This window comes from Mchenga conophoros, linkage group LG11 (assembly GCF_057382185.1).
Source record: "Mchenga conophoros isolate Kocher_MC1m ecotype Shallow Benthic linkage group LG11, M_conophoros_male_GT1.1, whole genome shotgun sequence".
In the NCBI taxonomy this organism is placed as follows: Eukaryota; Metazoa; Chordata; class Actinopteri; order Cichliformes; family Cichlidae; genus Mchenga; species Mchenga conophoros.
In genome coordinates this window covers 12,659,489-12,677,972 of record NC_140536.1, presented here as the reverse complement: position 1 = coordinate 12,677,972, position 18,484 = coordinate 12,659,489, and the positions used below count along the sequence as shown (strand labels likewise).

General features: G+C 40.8%; 2 protein-coding genes across 3 annotated transcripts; one reads left to right on the top strand and one right to left on the bottom strand.

Moving 5' to 3' along the window:
* Positions 1–324: 324 nt before the first annotated feature.
* tbc1d31 (TBC1 domain family, member 31) lies at positions 325–11,002 on the bottom strand. Of its 2 annotated transcripts, none has more exons than XM_085290935.1 (23): positions 10,605–11,002; positions 8,553–8,693; positions 8,238–8,353; positions 7,742–7,920; positions 7,411–7,562; positions 7,169–7,328; positions 6,731–6,931; positions 6,435–6,608; positions 6,268–6,362; positions 6,043–6,189; positions 5,435–5,568; positions 5,053–5,186; positions 4,755–4,934; positions 4,429–4,661; positions 4,234–4,306; positions 4,014–4,093; positions 3,787–3,922; positions 3,113–3,187; positions 2,629–2,757; positions 2,360–2,515; positions 1,537–1,606; positions 1,285–1,455; positions 325–1,029 (listed from the first exon to the last, which is right to left on the bottom strand). In XM_085290935.1, the coding sequence occupies exons 1-23, from the start codon at positions 10,673–10,675 to the stop codon at positions 881–883; spliced, it is 3,156 nt and encodes a 1,051-aa protein (XP_085147061.1). In that variant the 5' UTR covers positions 10,676–11,002; the 3' UTR covers positions 325–880. The 2 variants fall into 2 exon arrangements, with proteins under 2 accessions (XP_085147061.1, XP_085147062.1); XM_085290936.1 differs by having other exon boundaries at positions 6,268–6,347.
* Positions 11,003–12,168: 1,166 nt separating this feature from the next.
* On the top strand, positions 12,169–18,062 carry derl1 (derlin 1). Its single transcript, XM_085290933.1, has 8 exons — positions 12,169–12,505; positions 13,922–14,033; positions 14,146–14,210; positions 14,848–14,874; positions 15,410–15,505; positions 15,678–15,730; positions 15,848–15,958; positions 17,069–18,062. Exons 1-8 carry the CDS (start codon positions 12,353–12,355, stop codon positions 17,208–17,210), a joined length of 759 nt encoding a protein of 252 aa, XP_085147059.1. The 5' UTR covers positions 12,169–12,352; the 3' UTR covers positions 17,211–18,062.
* The last annotated feature ends 422 nt before the right edge of the window (positions 18,063–18,484 follow it).

The window sequence follows — 18,484 nt, the reverse complement described above, 5'->3', positions numbered from 1 at the left end:
AGCAGTGAGTGACAGGAATGGAGATCGCTGCCAGTTCAGCTCATGTCAAATAACACCTGGATGCTCACAAGACCAAAAGTGATGACAGTTAATGCCACACCCAGACAGTGAGAAGAGGCCCATAGGTCAGTGTTTTTGCACTTCTGCTTTGGTAGAGTCTAATCTCTAACTCTAATCAAATCATAAATCCTCTCATCTAAATATAACCCAACCTAAATGCATTCTGAATACAGAAAAGTGTGACTGCAGATATTTAAATTAAAGTTTGTTTTTTAAAAATACATGACTCTGATAAAGAAAGTCATAATGACACAAAGATCAATGCAGATTTTTAAATGTTTTTATGCAAATAGATTTTAAATAAAGCAAATACAAAATACATTAAAGTAAAAAAGGACTCATGTAAGAACTGCACATCTGTTAAAAACATGACAGCAAATTTAAACAGTTTATTCTTCACTATGGACTCTGCAGAAGAAGCGTGTGAGTCCGTTACACACAGTACCGAGAGTATGTCAGATGGTCTTACACACTGCTTAAAGAAAAATAGTCAAAGCTGGTTTTTGAGAGAACCACCCAAACATTACAGGTTGATGCGAGCAACAATGTGCACATGACATGAAGCACAAACAAAGCCAGAAACTGAAATAAACTGTTTCTGTTCTCGACTGGTGTTTTGCTAAAACATGAGTTTTCATGAGGATGAAGAGTGGAAGCTGTTTGACTGCATTTGTACTTTAAGGTGGAGGGATGGATGGCAAAAACATTCTTTGGAAGCAGTTAGCTCATCGGTCTGATTCACTGTCCGTCTGTTCCAGAGGTCTCGAGATAAGAATATGTTTCTGTGACTCTGTGAAGCCAGAGTTTGAGGGAGTTGTGGTCACTGGGAGGACAGTGTGTGGACAGACTGTGAGGAGGCAGAGCTGCCCTCTTTGGCTCTTGCTGCCAGCTTCTGTCTCAGTTCTCTGATTTCCTTCAGCAGTTCTCTCTCACTGCTGTCCAGCTGGGCCCGACCTCGGTCCAGTGAGACTGACAGGAAAAGAAAGAAAGGATTACTGATACAAAAACACATTTGACAAAGGAGGATAGAAGGAAGGCAGCTTCACAGTTTGTAGTTGTGCTCCAACACTTGACAGATTAGTAACAGATTATTATAATCAGATTATAATCGTGCGGTGGTTACAATAAATCATTACTTGAAATACTACCCAGCTTTGGTAAACCGATGGGGAAATACATTTTGCCACTTAATTTTTAAAAAACATGGTGATAACAAGGACTTACAGTTGGTGGAGGTGCTCTCTGAGGGTGAGCTGCTGTTCAGACACAACACCTGACTTCCTGCTGGTCTCGCAGTGGTGAAGGAGTTAGTCCTGACAGGAGTGACGGCACCGTGTCTGTGTAGAGGGTCTCTACTCAAACACGGTGACCTTATCCTCGTCTGCCCCTCACCATCTGATAAACAATAAATACACTGAGATGAGTCTGAATAATAGACTGTGTGTGTGTCTGTGTGTGGCAGTGAGGCGGTAATACCTGTAAATGCTGAAGGGCATGGTTGGTGATGATCCTGTAGCAGAGCTCTGAGAGTCATCACCTCATCCCACTGCAAATTAACAAGCAGTCATTCTTTAAATGAACAATGCTCACATTACATCAGATGATGATGATAACAATCAACTGGGATCACAAAGATTTGTCTTAAGGTCTCACATAAAAGCCCAATAAAAACTCATATATTCTGTCACTTTTCAAGCCAACACATAATAAAAATCAGGGCTGCAGCAAACAGTTATTTTAGTAATCAAGAATTCCACTGGTTATAAATAATATATAAGCACTCTCAAGTACAGTAATGTCAAATAAAGCATACATGCAATCTAAACTAAGGCATAAAATAAAATTCCCATTACTCTATTTTCTTGAAGGGGGGACTTTCTGACATTAGGAGGCAAAAAGAGACTGGATAGATTTGGTGTGTGCTCGTGTGCCCTGTGCTGTGATACCAAGTCGTTGTTATGATGTTTTTAATAATAATTCAGTGTCCAGCCTAACAGCCCAAGGTCAGTCGCTTTTTACTGGTATATGTACATTTTATCGGGCTTTATAAAAATCTTTTATTTTTATTTTATGTTTTTTTTTATTTTACTTTATAGAATTATAATCTAAAACAAAATATTTTATTTCTCTATAAATCTGAAAAACAAAAGCCTTGAAATAAATATGGTCTAGTACACCCCATGCCGCCCCTCCCCCATTAATCAGTACTTCAAGTTTTACTCAAGTTTGTAACACAAGTGTATGTACTTCTTAAATGCAGAATGTCTGTATTTTTGCCAGCTCTGCATGTTGTTCTCACCTTCCTTCCTGCCACATCTCCCACAGTGTCCGTCTCTGTCAGTCCCTCTCTCGTCCTGTCCTGCCCAGAGTCCGCCTGCTGCAGGCGTTCCCTCACCTCCCTCCAGTCTGACTCCAGGCCCAGCTGACGTGCCCCTCTGAGGAACTCCTCCCGGCTCTGTGTGTGTGTTTGTGGAGAAATATGATTTAGGTGACTCTACTGCTCCTGTTGAAAAGCCAGATGGACACACGACTTCATGTTTGACAATTACACTGGAATTTGTAACTAGCCTGCATGTCTTCCTCAGCGTTACGCAGCAGCTCTGTGCAACTCTTTCCCTCTCTTTCCGCCGGCCTCGTTCTCCTCTCCACTTGCTCCTCGTCCTCTCGTCCTGCACGCTCCTGCTCTTTCAACAAACGCTGGGACAGTGGTGGAAAAACCATGAAAGAAAAGCAGCAAAACTGATTAGACAGTGGAACTTTTAATAACAGTCACAGTGCTGGGAATTATATAAACATCTGTGAAACCACATTTCACAAGACTTTACCCAAAGCGTAACAGGTCTCATGCTTGAGTGATCTTAATTGAGCATTTAACTGGAAGCTGTAACTGTTTTGGCTATAACCAAAACTTGGTTCGTGAAACACATTTTACTTAGAAATTGTTTTCCAGGTTAATGAGAGTCACTATTGGAAAGAAATGTACTAACACAAAGGGAAGAAGTGCAGAGTGAAGGAGGTGAGGCTGGTAGGGAGTCAGGAGGGTGTTTGTCACCTGTTCAAGTTGTTTCCTTTGAACCTCCATCTCCATCTGTCTGACCTCGAGATCCTGGACTGCTGCAGCTGTCTCCTGGTCATAAAGAGTCATTTGCAGCACAAAATATCAACAAGCACATAAATCTCTGTGACAATACACCGAGTCATTTTGGTGTTCCGGTCCATTACAGGATTTATAATGTGCTAAACTTCCACTATATGAACCAGATTACTAACATAGTGAAGTGTACACATACACATCTAAACATTAACATCCATCCATCCGCTTATCCTTTTCAGGGTCGCGGGGGGTGCTGGAGCCTATCCCAGCTGTCGTACACCCTGGACAGGTCACCAGTCTGTCACAGGGCTAACACACCTATGGGCAATTTGGATTTATCAATTAACAATTTGGATTTATCAATTAACTTGGACTGTGGGAGGAAGCCGGAGTACCCGGGGAGAACCCACGCAAACACGAGGAGAACATGCAAACTCCACACAGAAAGACCCTGCTGGCCTGATGGTGGGATTGAACTCAGGACCTTCTTGCTGTGCGGCAACAGTGCTAACCACTGTGCCACCGTGCTGCCACGTGCTAAACATTACCATCCACAATACACAGAAGAGATAAATCATTGAAACTTGAAATCTACCAGTATATATGTTTTATGTGTAACTTGCTGCATTTACCTTCCTGCTGATCTCCTGGTCTAGTCTTTGTAACTGTGAGGCTCTCAGGTCCTGCTGGTGTTTGAGAAAGCGTCTTCTGGTTGTGTCCAGCAGCTCTAACTCCTTCACCTTGAGCTCTCTCTTCATGGCGGCCAACCTGAACAACACAGCACAGTGTCACCAACCCATTCTCTGAACTCCCGTCATTCATTTAAGTCATACTTCATTTTCAAAGGTGCAACGTGTACTTTGCCCTCTGCTGTGTCAGTCTCTCCTCTTCCTGTGACAGAATGTTTCTGCGCTGTTCTTCTGCTTTCTGCAGCAGCTCCTAAAACAGATTCAATTAAAACAGTAAAAACTGATTCCCTTTATTTCCACTTTATTTTAAGTGTTTGTTTGTGTTGAACGCCGCACAGTCTGAGGATTACAGTAATATACTCCTTTCAGAATTCGGAAAAATTAATCTACCTGTTGTGCATAAAAGGCCTCCTCTTCAGCCTGGCGACGTAAAAAATCTGCACGCATTGCTGACACCTCCTGCCTGAACACACACTTACATGTTATGCCTTCTTCCTCCCTCCTTATATTAAGTTTTAATATTTACTATTACAAAAAACTTTTTTTTTTCTTTCTTTCTTTATTATTGTTTTGTTTTAATCTCACCTCTCTCTGAGATACTCCATCTCCTGCAGTCGTATCTTCTCCTTCTCCCTGCTTTGGTATTCCACTATGAATTCTGGGTAATGATTGAACACAGGGTACTGGCCTTTGGTCAGTGGTGTAAAGTCAGAGAGCATGGCCCTGGGATGGATGTCAGCTGGTGTGCTGCTCATGAGTCGGTAGGCCTCCTTTACCATTGCTCCAACATCCATGTTGTTACGATGGTGGAAGAAATACTACAGAAGAGGAGAGACAGAAAAGTTCATTATGTGTCAAAATTTGTGTTCTCCTGGATTAGATTAGATGAGAAAAAATGATGGGAAAAGTACCTCAAAGTCTTGCTTCTGTGAGCAGAGGAGGAGAGGCTCACGGCAACAGATGATGTAAGCCACACAGGCCATCAGCAGAAATGATGGATGGTTGGAGAAAATGTTGTCAAACAGTTTCAGCCACTCATCCCGAGTCAGAACCTCTGAGAAGAAGGTCTCCAGCAGGGGCCACACGAAGAGCTAGAGCAAGCGGGGAGAAGTGTCATAAAAGTGCAGAGAACGTGTGATCCCACTGAGCGCGTGCAATTTTATGGCACATTATCTGACAGCCTCTCTGTGGTTCTGCAGCTTCTGTTACCTGCGAAGTAACGCCACAGTCCACCAGGTGCTGCAGCAGCTCCTTGTCATGATGAGCCAGGACATTCTCTGCCATGTTCAGGATATTCAGTGGAGGGTTGGGGAAATACTCAAACCAGTGCTGGCACCAGTTCACTGCACAACCAAACAACTGAATCAGCAGAGATTCCTGTGAAAGGTTCAGGTTGACTAAAAGAAAAGAGGACTTTTGCATTTGGATCAAATTTATATAGCAATCAGAAGTGTCTGTACACTCTAAGCAGCAGTGTATTTTGACCTCATGCTTGTAGCAGTACCATTCTCAGACTGATCAAGTTTTCAAATGTTTGCCGATGTAATATTGCAAAAACACACAGCGATGATGGAGCTCTGTAAGAAAATACCTATGACAGTGGCCACCACTTCGAAGCAGAGCATCGGATTGTTCTGGAAGAGCTTGACAAAAGGAAAAGCTACCAGAGGAAGGTATTCCACCTCTCCAAAGATGGCTGCCCAGTGAGCTAAAGCAGACAACACCCTGTGAAGAAGACAAAACAAGCAGTCACAATGTTTTTGGGTCCAACTATGCTGTATGCTCATTAAACATACAAATCTGGCGGTGGTGGTTCTTGAGTTAACCCATTAGTGCCCTTTTACACACGGAGGAAAAGTTCCTGTTAAGGTTTCAACATCGAGTCTTCTATAGTTTTCTTGACAGTAAAACTGGGTCAAGATGGACTGAGAGACACCAACACTTGTGTAAGTTTTTGATTTGCCTTTTTGTCCTGTCTCGCACTCTCTTTTCTTTCCCCTCACCCCCAACAGGTTGCGGAGGATGGGAGTTTTTCCTTCCCATTGTCGCCAAGTGTTTGCGTGATTGTTAAGGTTTCTTTCAAATAGGTACTCTATCTTTACCCTCCAAAATAAAGCGCCTCGAGGTGACTGTTGTTGTGACCTGGTTCTAAATAATTAACACTGCATTGAATTGGATTATATGCGTGAGTGTGAGCACCTCTGCAGTCCTCTCAGCAGTTTGTGACTTTTGATGGGGTATTTCTCATGCAGAGTGAGGAAGGCTGAATGTAGGCCTTTGTCTGTCAGACTGCTGTATGCTGCATGATTCTCTGGCAGGCACAGCAAGGACCGCCACACAAACATTCTGCAATGCAAATATAGAAAATTACTTATTATTTTTCTACATGCATGCCTAAATCTTCCTGGTGAAAGTTGTGTTTACCTGTATTTAGCTGGGTATTCTCCAAATGCCTTTAGCAGAGCCACCAGTCTCTTCTTATTTAAACCAGCTGGAAGTTCATTCTGTTCACAAAGAAACTAAATTCAAAACAACCCTTTAGCTTACACAGTCATTACATCCACAAAATAATGTGTGTTCTAGCAGTTTACCTCTTTATCCTCAGCTGTAGTCCCAGCAGGAGGTCTAAGGGTCTTCACTTGTGTGCGTCTGCCTGAACTCTTGGTTGGTCTTTGAACAGCCTCTGACCTTACCTTGACCTTTAGGTTTGAAAAGTCCTGATCAGCTTCACCACCAGAGACTACTGCCACCTGAGAGGGAGGCGGCTGTGGAGAGTGCCAGGGTAAAACAAACAATCAAACACACACACGCGCACACACAAAATTTCCAATCAAGACATGTGGTAACTTTTGGTATGAACCCTATTCATCACATTCTTGCTTGTCACCTTGTTTAATTCCTGCGTGAGACTCTGGACGCTGTAGATATTGACGCTTCCATTATCCATGATCGCCACAATGTGTCGGCCGTTAGGGCTTACTGCCACTGTAGTGATGGATTCATCATGGGAACCCACGTGAAAGAGAAGCTTGCATGTGTGAATGTGGATGAACCGCATCACACCATCCTGGCTCAACACACCCAGTGTCTATAAGACATTAAAGTTATAACCAAAAAGGAAACTGAGAAATTCAGAGGAAATGTACAAATTAACAGCATATAGCCATATTAGTTACATGCCAGTTAATTTTCTCTTCAATGTACAAGATATGAGATTATCTTAAAAAAAAATCTACTTGAGGAATAATTTTTGAGAACGTTATTTTTAACATGAAAACAAGAAAACTGGAAAAAACCTAAACCCTTCTGGTAGTGCTGTTTGTACCTGGCTGGCTCCTCCGTCGAAGCTGTCGGGCAGGAATTCCAGCTGTCTGACAGTTCGAACCTGCGTGGGCATCTGAATCACCCTGAGCAGCTGTTTGGTGTCCAGACACCACAGGTGCAGCAGGTTGGAGCGCCCACCTGCTGCAAGGCTCTTACCGTCACTGCCAACACAGCACAAGTATGCATTAGTTAGAGACTTTTGTAAGGGGCTGTTAATGAGTGGCTGTGAGATGAGAGACCCACCGTGTGACAGCAAAGGCCTTGTAGAAGATTCTGGGTCCACAATCGGGAACAGGGAGCTGGTATTTGCAGAAAAGTGTGTCACTCTCCCACGCAAAGATGGAATCATCACTGAAACAGCTGAGGATGGTGTTGCTGAGAGGCAAGAAAAACACCTGCAATGCAAACAACACCTGACGTGGTCAGTCTACAGTGTGGATGTCCATTCATTTATATCAAATTAGTGCGTCTCGACCTATAGCACCTAGAACAAGCTCCAGCTCACCTGCAACCATTAATTGCCTAAGCAGAAGAAAATGGATGGATAGTTTGCAGAGCATGTCTGCATGCTCACCCTCTGTATGCCTACAGACTGCCTGATGTTGAGCTTTCTCTTCCTTTGGAACGTGTCCAGGTCCCAGAGCTGCGCTGTGTCCGAGGATGTGGTGATTGCATAGCGGCCTGAGCTGTGGACGGAGATGGATGAGACTGCTCCCTCGTGACCTCGCATCCAACTCACCAGCTGCTTAGTGTCTATGTAATTAACCAGAACAAGTTAATTTGTAGTTCAAAAGAAGAACCAAATTACATATTTTGGATTAAAATGACCAGCTGCTACTGGGAGAAATGAAAAAACCCGCAGAGTGCTGGCTGGCTGTGGTTACAATAAAGAAAATCCTTTAAAAAATTTTTGTTAAGAATAAAATTACAATTCAATTTTATTTATATAGCGCCAAATCACAACAACAGTCACCTCAAGGCGCTTTATATTGTACGGTAGACCCTACAATAATTCCGTACAATGAACTACAAATGAAAAACTAAGCAGCACTTTATGTGTGAGGACGTACCTTTGTCGAAGCATTTAATAGTGTAGTCAGCCAAAGCCACGAGGAACTCTGTAGTCCTGCGGAGGCTAAATGCCAAAGAAGTGCACGCCTGTCCTGTTTTCTGCACCAGCCGAAATCTATCAATAAAATAAAATCAAATAAATTTCAAAAGCATCAAAGGTTTTAAGACTCCATTCTGAATATATTTAATATTCTAATTCAAAGGAAGAACATTTATGAATCAAACAATCCTGGTTGATAAAAGTAAATCCTAAACAATACAGAATTCTGTACATTTATATACTAAATAACCAAGTGTCCCTCATAGCCACACACCTGTTTCTACTGATGTCAAAAACATAAATGTTGCCATGGTGATCCCCAGCCAGGAAGGAATCACCAGTGGTGTCGAAGGCCACGTGGAGGAAACGCACCGTCTTGGCCTGCTGAGCAGTGCGGACTACAGTCACTAACACACTGAAAAAGGCAAACAAGGCACCTCATCAGAGACAAAATAGTGTCTGAGTGAATCATCGCTGCTCCCTAGTGGTCACCTAGGAAAAGATCTACTACGATCTCTCTGCACCTGTCTGCATTAACCACCTGAGGTCTTACTTACACAGGTGTGGGATATGAGCTATGTTAACATTACCTTAGGAATAGAACAATTTCTCACTGGCACAGATTCTTTATAAAAGAACTGAAATCGAAATCAAATTTCATCTCTGGGCTCCTTGATGGTGGTGTGAGAGAATGTTAGAAAGAAAATGAGTGAATAGATCATTCTTGCATTATTTAATATTTTCTAAAAACAATAACCTAAAAATGAATGATTAGCAACAAGGATTCGACCTAAATGAAAAGAACAAAATTTGCTTGTTACTAAGTATTATACAAATTTTGCATAAATTTCGTTCACAGCAAAATATGATCAACTAGCACGAGACATTCAAAGCATGTTTTCTGTAAGAGAAAGAATTTAACTACATAATTTAACAACCCCAAGATGACATCTGACGACCTCCCATGAACCCTTAATGACGAGTTATGACACGTTAGTCAAAGATGTGGCGTGACGACCATGTGATGTTTCCAGTTTTTTTCAAGGGCAGCTGCAGAGGCAGAGACCACCCTCTTTAACTTCTGATGCACACTCACTCGTTCTGTTCTACAACCAAATATGACAGGAAGCAACAAAAGACCTCCAAGGTTTTACTCCTAGTAGGGTTTCAAGGAGTAAAGAGTTAAAGGTTTTTGCAACTTGAAAACAGTCACTGTGCGTACTACAAGAAAATATTTTTGTGTTTCTGTGTGTGGAGTGAAACTAGAACTGAAGCAATGTGCAAAGATAAAGCAGTTCAGAAACAGGTATAAAGATAAGGTTTTCGTTAGGTATAAGAAAGAGAGAGATGTTTGAATGTCAATAAATGTCTCTGGTTAATTAGTTAGAATTCCAGGTTTATTCAGATTTTGCAATCAACACACCAAAATTGGAGGTATTTGGATTTTGTATTTCACACAGTGTATGTAAATGCAAGTAAAAGTGAAATTATAAATATGTATATTGTTGTTATTGAGGTTAATATCAATAAAGAGGCAGGATAAACAATAATGGATTTACTGGCAAAGAGTCGGGTTAAATAAGTGTGCACTTCTCCCCACTCTTTTGGATATGTCAACTAAGTCAGCCAAAGTGAAGCAGTGTATTTTGCATGACTTTCTGTGTACTGCTTCCATGTTCAAAAGAAACTGAACTAAACAGCAAACAAATAAATGCCAGGTCTCTCTTGGAAATGAGATTTTTAATCTCAATGAGATTTTTTACCTGGATAAATAAAGGACTAATAATAAATAATTGCCATAGACAATTTCATCCATGTCTCATCCACGGATGTTTGATTGGGGTGAAATTTGGGGTGAGGTCACAGTGCACTAGTCGCAACATTTTTATATTCATGAAGCCAGTCAGAGACTTGTGAAGAAGATTTTCATTTATTTATTCAAAATTTCCTTTAATTTGATTCACATTCAAACATAAATCATTTGTAAATCTGCGATTTGCTAGAACTACAGTTAAAGTTTCATAGTTTTCTAGGATTACTGCTGCCTTAATGAACTAGTAAAACATAACTAATTCTTTGATTGCAATTAGTAAATAAAATAACTCATCACAACAGTAGTAACGAATCAGTATTCGTTATGTAAATACCAACAGACAGCAAAAATACTTAAAGTAAGAGTGCCAAAATACAGCAATCACGGGAATACAGACTGACAACTTAGAGCGCTATGTGTAATAAAGATGCCCCGCATGTAAATGAGTCCGTGCAGCATCAGCTGCTGACAGTCTGAGAAACTAAAGAAGACTTTTGTGAAAATTAAACCTACCTCTTCCCCGGTGTTGGTTTTCGATGCCAGATTTTACCCTCCTCTTTGTTCCCAATGTCCGTCACCTCCATTTTCAAAAAAGTCCACACAGTTCAGGAGGTAAATTTACAAAACACCGCTTGAGTTAACTTAATGTCACTATGATATAGCATGGCTTCCCCGCTAGCAGGTTAGCCGGCTAATCTTTTTACAGGCGGGGTAAACAGCGGCAAATTTAAAAGGGTAACATTGACGAAGTGCGGTAATGAGAGAAACCGTTAATGCCCTCGATTAAGGCTTAGCAATGTAATTCAGATTTAAGTAGTGCCCTAAAGGTTTAGCTGACCCCCTACGAACAGGTTGTATTCACTTGTTATTGTTTTGTTTATTTTATTGGTTGGGTTTAAGAACAGTTATTTTGTCGCCCAAAATTGACGAAATACGGCAGAAGGCGTGGCCAAGGAACATGAACGCGAGGTTTTTTTTTCCACCCCTGTAGATTTCTTTTTCCACAAGACCCAGAAAAAAGTGAATATTAAGTAAATTTTTATTTAAAAATAAAATTGAAAAAATAAATACGTGACGTTTATTTATGTATTAGTGTATATTTGTTTATTTTATATATTTATTCATACATTCATCTACATCCACACAATAAAGCTCCGAGTTTTTCAGTTATTCTTTTTATTATCATAAGTTTTCTTATCTCATATGTCAGACCTCCAAAAGCCATTCTAATACTTAAGTATGTAAGTAAAATATCCAAATCCTTCACCCACTTCTTTAAAGGCAGAGTGAAAGATAAAAGGTAAACTCCAGCAACTGAACCCTGAACTGAACTGATAATTAATTACGATTAACTGATCGCCACCACTTTTTTAAAAAGCATTATTTCGTGCCCAGTTCTCTTCTTGTGGTCTGTTTTTAGATCTCCACAGGGGGCTGCGAGAACGGCGTCGTTCGGCACGCCTCTTTGTGTTGCTGGCTGCCTCTGGATGGTCAAGTGAGCGTGTTTGCAAATTTCACAGGAAGTGCAATAAAATGTAAGGCAAACAAGATATTGTTAGATACTGAAAACACATCCGGTTTAAATGGTTAAATTAAGAGCTTTTTATAAACGAATTTGGTCAATATATGTGCAAGCACACACGGGTTGGCATGTATTTACACTTTATCGTCAACTGTGCACATCCTTAATATTATAAATGACCCCACGAACTGATCATACTGCCTAAGGACCTTTGTAACACTTTTACACAGCGCGAACAGGAATGGTTTCTCTAAAATTCTTCATTTTATGTGTGTATCCAATCACAAGTGCTGTTTTCTGCAACAAGCGTTTAACTTTAAAATGAAAGCATTCCAGTACGCTCAAAAATGCGTAATTTTCCATTATTTGCCTCGGATAAACGTAGTTTGTTAATTGGTAATAATAATTTAAATTATATTTTTGATTTTATTTGTCTCTGGTTCAGTAATAGTCATATAGTAAGTAAATTTTTTTGTTTTGTTTTATCCAGTCTGTGGTAACAGTTGTCGAATTGGGTTTTACTTTGGAAAGCTAAACCGGATGTTTCCTTTCTGATGTCAGTGGCTTCATCGTATTTTGAAGCTAGCTCACCGTGATTAGCCACGTCATGTAAACTTAACAGTGGAGCAGTTGTGATATAAAGACAGGAAGCAGTCGCTGATTTGGGAAGGACTTTAGGGAATTGTTAAAGAAGAAATTTTATTTCAGGTCTCAAAGTTGGCAGTAATCCTATGGAAAGATGTCAGATATCGGGGACTGGTTCAGAAGCATCCCTTTCATCACCCGGTACTGGTTTGCTGCCTCCATTGCTGTTCCCCTTATAGGCAAATTGGGATTGGTTGATATCAGGAATCTCTTGCTATTTCCGGAGATGGTCTTCAGCAGATTTCATGTGAGTGTTTCTTGGTTTTTGGTAACTTGTCTGTCTGTTGGATTAGATAGCGGATAAATGCTGAGTTACTGTCTTTTGGAAACTAGGAGTTAGTTAGCAGGTGGCTAGCACTGCTAACTCAGGAGGCCTGAGTGTGGGGCAACCAATGAGAGGGCGAGACGCAGGAGGGTGGGACTTCCGGATGTTGTCAAAATGCTTGGATATGTAGTGACGCTGAAATGTAAACCAAATATGAAAACAAATACATATTTTTTATAATTTAATTACCAGAGAAGTATAGACATGTTTTATTTTAAAGTATTTGTTGTGGAAATATAAGTTAGTTTTAGTGCGCTCTCGTCCACAAGGTGGAGACATGTATTGCAGGGGATGTTATGAAATTAGGCCCTCAGGCACTGTGAAGGCCTCTAAGTGGGTTCGTGCAAGCTTAGGGCATAGGTGTAAATCAGTAATCAAACACAGCTCAGGGCAAAGGGAATCGGTCAGTGTGATCACTTTAAGTGCTGAAAAGTAGCTACCAAGTAATTCACTTCATATCAGTTCTAGTACTTAACTTAGAAGGACATGTCATGATTTCCACCTTCAGTAATTCGAAATGTATCTCACATCTATAGTTAAGGGATAATCTGAAGAATATTAAATATAAATAATTACAGCATTAATACAGTACTTTGCTATGTACTTTGTTTGCAGTGGTATTACTGTGTTTTCTTAAGTGAAGGAATAAGGTTCTTTTCACTGAACAATCCATGCACCTTCTGGAATTATTGGACTTTCTTGCTGTGGATTATTAATCTTAGGACATGTTGATTAAAACCACAGTTAATTTCATTATGTAGGCAGCCTATTGTATGGCTAATGAAAGAAAGCAAAATAAACTGAAATAAAAGTGTAGTGCAGAGTCAGTATACTATATATAACCCCCTGATCTTTATGAGCCTATAAAATGTCAAGTTATAGTTAAGATGGTCACGCAAGCTGTGTGAAAGCATTGAATATGAGACTCTGTTGATTGAAAAGTTATTAACCTTTTGTCAAGTCCCAAACAACAAAATAAGATTTTTTTTTTTTTTGTTTGACGGCACAAAAACTGGATAATGGTATGATCAGACACTCCTTTAAATTGTAACTGCATCTTGTCTTTTGCCTCCGGATTAATGGGAATTTAACCATTAATTCCCATTAATTTTTTAAATGTGGTATTGATTCAACTTCTTTTACCAATTTTCAAATATTACTGTGAGGAAACACACACTCTGCAGAGGAATACCACACAGGAAGTAATAATTTGCAACCCACATGAGACTTAATGTGTTACAGACTTGGTGGTGAACATCTGGATGTGCAAACAGGCACAGCGACGCTGATGTCTTACTGGTTTTTCTGTTGGGTTAATAACTCTTCTGCTTATTTCAGATCTGGAGACCAGTGACAGCCACTCTTTATTTCCCAATAACCCCTAATACCGGCTTCCTGTACCTGGTCAACCTTTATTTCCTCTACCATTACTCCACTCGGCTAGAGACAGGTAAGCTCACCGGCCTAGGCGGTTTATAAACATACAGTGCTCTTTCTAGCATCTTGTTTTCATTTGTGTCATCATCATCATCTTCGTCCTGATTTTCTTTTTCTTATACCAGGGTCATTTGATGGCAGGCCTGCAGACTATATCTTCATGCTTCTCTTCAACTGGATTTGCATAGTTGTATCCTTTCAAACTGGCAATTCCTGTTTTAAAATCTCACATTTTAATCTACCTAACAGGAAATCATTCTTTCATCATCCAGCTACCTCCCTGTTAGCCTGTTTCCCACTCTACCATTCATTCTGACCCCTCCTGCATTTCTCTTTCATCTTCTCTCTGCCTCTCTCTCGTTCGCTGCAGCAGTGTGCCATGTCAGGGTGGCTCTGTGCCAGCGGCCCAGTGTCAGTCTGCCCCTGCAGAGCAGAGAAACCTAATCTAGGTCACATGCAGCACCAGCAGTACACTCAGGCCCACATCTCAGCTCTCTGTCTTCTTGTGAGAGTTCAGCTCAGATTGGGTGTTTGCTGCTCAGACATTTCTCCTTTTATATGGGAAAAGCAGCAAAACTCTACCTCATCCAAACAACATGTTCAGTCTTTGTCAGTTCAGCTAAATGGTGAGAACGGTTTAAAAAAAAAAGTGGGGGTCTCCCATGCCAAGGTCAGATGCCTTGCTCAAGTGGAAACGGCAGAGGTGACTGGCAGCTTCCAAAAACTGGTGTAGGGGATTTGAACTGGCAACCTCCCGGTCCCCAGCTGTTCTAATTGTACAGCTCCAGCTGTGATTCTATTGTTGTCGTCCTTGACTCAACCTGCAGATAACCGGGCTGCTGATAAACATGCAGGTGAGCATCTTCCTCGTCTGTCTCTCTCTCTGCATGTAGACTGCTGTAGCGTCTATATAAAGCATTTGTTTACAACTGTCCTTTGAAATCTTAGGAGTGTTTCATAACACAAGACACCCACTTTAAAAAGGAAAGGTTTACATTTTGGAGAAAAAAAATAAACACTGCAGAGACGCTGCCACCTGCTCCTCTAAAGCTTACTAATTTATGCGGCATTTCACAAAGCGTATCCAGACCATTTCTTTCTGCTCCTGGCCAAGAAGTTGCATTAGGAAAAAAATAAAATTGCACAGATTAAAGAGCAGCGCATTAACTATTAGGTGTGCTAGTACCGGTAAGTGGATTTGACTGTCTTTGGACAGAGCCAGGCTGTTGTGTTGTTTGATGGTATGTGACAATGAACCTGTGGTGGTCGTGGGATGACAATGTGCAGAAAAATGAATCAGACTTACATAAACTAGATGTTTTGCAAACGTACTGTAAAAATACTCCTGGCATGTTGATTGTGACTTGCTGGTTTTGTTCATCTTTTCAGCTGCTGATGATCCCGCTGATTATGTCTGTGTTGTACATCTGGGCTCAGTTCAACAAAGACACCGTGGTGTCCTTCTGGTTTGGAACGCAGTTTAAGGTACGCCCATCAAATGTTGAATGCTCTATCTTCTTGTCAGGTTCACGTTTCACAGAAATATCAGAAAGGATAAAATACACATACCAATGATGTAACTGTGACGGTTTATGCTAACTCAGCATAAATAATTCCAGGATTTTTATGAACACAATTTTCTGCTGCTTTGTTCTAGGCTCATTATCTACCTTGGGTCATTCTGGCGTTCAACTTTATCATCGGAGGATCGTAAGTAACAAATTTAGATCAAAGCCTTTAAATCTGTATTCCAGTCTGGGGAATAACTTGTACTAACTGTGTAATGGTGTTCCTGTGAGTAATCTTCCTCTCTTTGTTCTTGTGCAGATTTGTGAATGAACTGACAGGAAACCTGGTGGGCCATCTCTACTTCTTCCTCATGTTCAAATACCCCATGGACCTGGGAGGACGCGCCTTCCTCTCCACGCCAGAGTTCTTGTACGTTTGTGTGCACGCGCAGCATTTCAGAAGCGCCGTTTTAGTGTTTAAGTGTTATCACTGCATTTACTGAAGTGCACTCAGCTTTAAAACAACACTATGGAGCTTTTTATTAACACATCGCCTGTCACAATCCAGAGTTTAAACTCTCATTTATCTCAGTACACTTGGAGAATCTGCTGCTTTAGCCTTACTTTGTGAGAAGACTTAGTTATTGTGGCTCTTACAGAAAATGTGCATTCCTGCCTAATGAGTCAGTTTTACAGTTTACTTCTTTGCAACTCCAAGACTGTTTTATCAGTTAATGTCATGTTGTAATTGTCACTGGTGGCCACACTGATAACTAACAGGCAAAGTTATATAGTCTTTTCAAACCAGCAGCACAAGGGGTAACCACAACTGTAATGACATGGGGTTTGAAAGTGTTTGTTGCTCGTCCTTGCAAGGTGCAATCATGAAGTCATCTGTGGTTTTGGCTCTTTAGAAGAGCTGCACTGCTTCTAGCAAGGCTCCCATATTTAGATCACTCTCTGAAGGTCCTAATCGGACCATGTGCAAGTGAGCATGACTCAGAGACGTTGAAGGAGATTCAGTCATGCACACATGGAAATGGCCAGACTGTCACAGAATGATTCAAATGCAGCAGTGGTGTTGGAAACATTGCTGCACTGCCTGAGGAGATGACCACGAAGGGGAGAGTGGTCCTGTTTAAATTGGGTACTGTTTATTTTTAATGATAGGGTTGTATTTCCACAATTATGAAACCCTCTGTTGCTCGGTTAAAATTTCAAACACAAACTGATATCTAAAGTGTCTTTTAAAAGGGTTGATTTTACCTCTGATTTCCCGTCCAATCACTTATTTGAGTCAAATGTTTGAAAATTAATTTCCCAGTGGAGGGGCTGAGGGTCTGCCACAGAATCATGTAACAACAAAGTCAAGGCAGACAACAAATTATCAAAAAACCGATAACACAGATATGTTTGTGTGGTGTAGCTATGGGTGCTTTTGTCACACTTAAAATTTATAATGCTAATTCTTCTCACCAAAACCAAACAGATTTTGTTGCTTGATTGAGTTCAGAGATCACATTTTAACATCTCTCTGCAGGTACCGGTTCTTTCCTAACAGGAGGGGAGGGGTGTCCGGATTTGGAGTCCCTCCGACCAGGAGGCAAGCTCCCCAGGACAATGCAGGGGGACTCGGAGGACGTCACAACTGGGGGCAAGGTTTCCGACTTGGGGGCGAATGAGAGAGAACTGCACTCTCTCAGCTGCCAGAAGAGCTGGGCAGCTGTTCTCAGATTTAAACGCTTGTTTCATTGAATTTGTTCTTGTTGAATCTTGAGACTTTAAATTTAATTCATGGTTAACTTTAGAAGATGCAACAGGATCAAATTTGAGAAGGCACGCATTTCACTGCCCTGCACAGCAGGACCTGGACTCTGGCTGTAGGCTCTGTTCACTAAGTAAAGTCAGCTCTACTTTTACTACTGGAAATGTGTCCATGTTAGGAAGATAGAAAATTAAATTGTTCTCTTTTTTTTGTTTTGGTGATTATTCTTGACTGCCGCGTCTATTTTCTTCTTTCTTTCTCATCTTCTTCTTACCATCCCTCTTCCGCCTTTCTAACCCACCCTGCCATTGGACTGTCAAGATGAGAGATGTTGCAGCTGCACACCAGCACGCTGTGGATTTCAACTCTTGTGTTCCTCCCCCTCCTCCTCTCACTCTCTGTGATGCCATATCAGATTACATTGTAATTACCAATGCACTGGGAGCATGCTCCCAGCAGTCCCCTCAGCAGAACATGGGCAAAGCTATTTAGAGAGCACTGTCTCCAGGTCTGATTCTACATTGGTGTGAAATGTTTGTGAGCCTCTGTGGCACAGACCTGGATCTTTTACTGATTTCATCTGAAAAAAAAAAAATAGGTAAAGATAGGATCCTGCTCTTTTTTTTGTAAATATAGCAATTGTTTATTGAAAGGTTGAGTGAGTCAGTGTGTCATTGTCTTACTTATACAGGAGACAACCATTCAGCCAATCAGGTGCCAACAAGACATATTGGAAATCACCTTAATATAATAAAACACACATTTAGCACTCATTGTCAATATTTATCCATCTGGATATTAACTTGGAAATCATTTGTTCCCTAAATATCAGGAAATAGTCGGGGGAAGCAAAGTAACGTTTACAACAGCCACAAGTAGTAAAGTCAAAACTCTTTGTGCAAAAGTCTTGAATTCCTGATTTCTTTATATTTTGCTAGGAAAGTGGGTGCAGTGATTTATTACAATGTGCAAACATACATGGACATGCTGTATTTAATGCCAAAAAAAAAAAAGAGAGTAGTTGTACAGAACAGACTTCAGGGATGGTTCTCCAGACTTCTTGAAAGGATGTTGAGGTGCGGGCTCTGGCTCTGATGGTGTTCCATTGTGTGTTTTTTTTTAATCCAGGTATGATTTTACTGCATTTGTAAGTGTTTTTGTGATCATTATGCTGAAAATGGAGTGATTGCC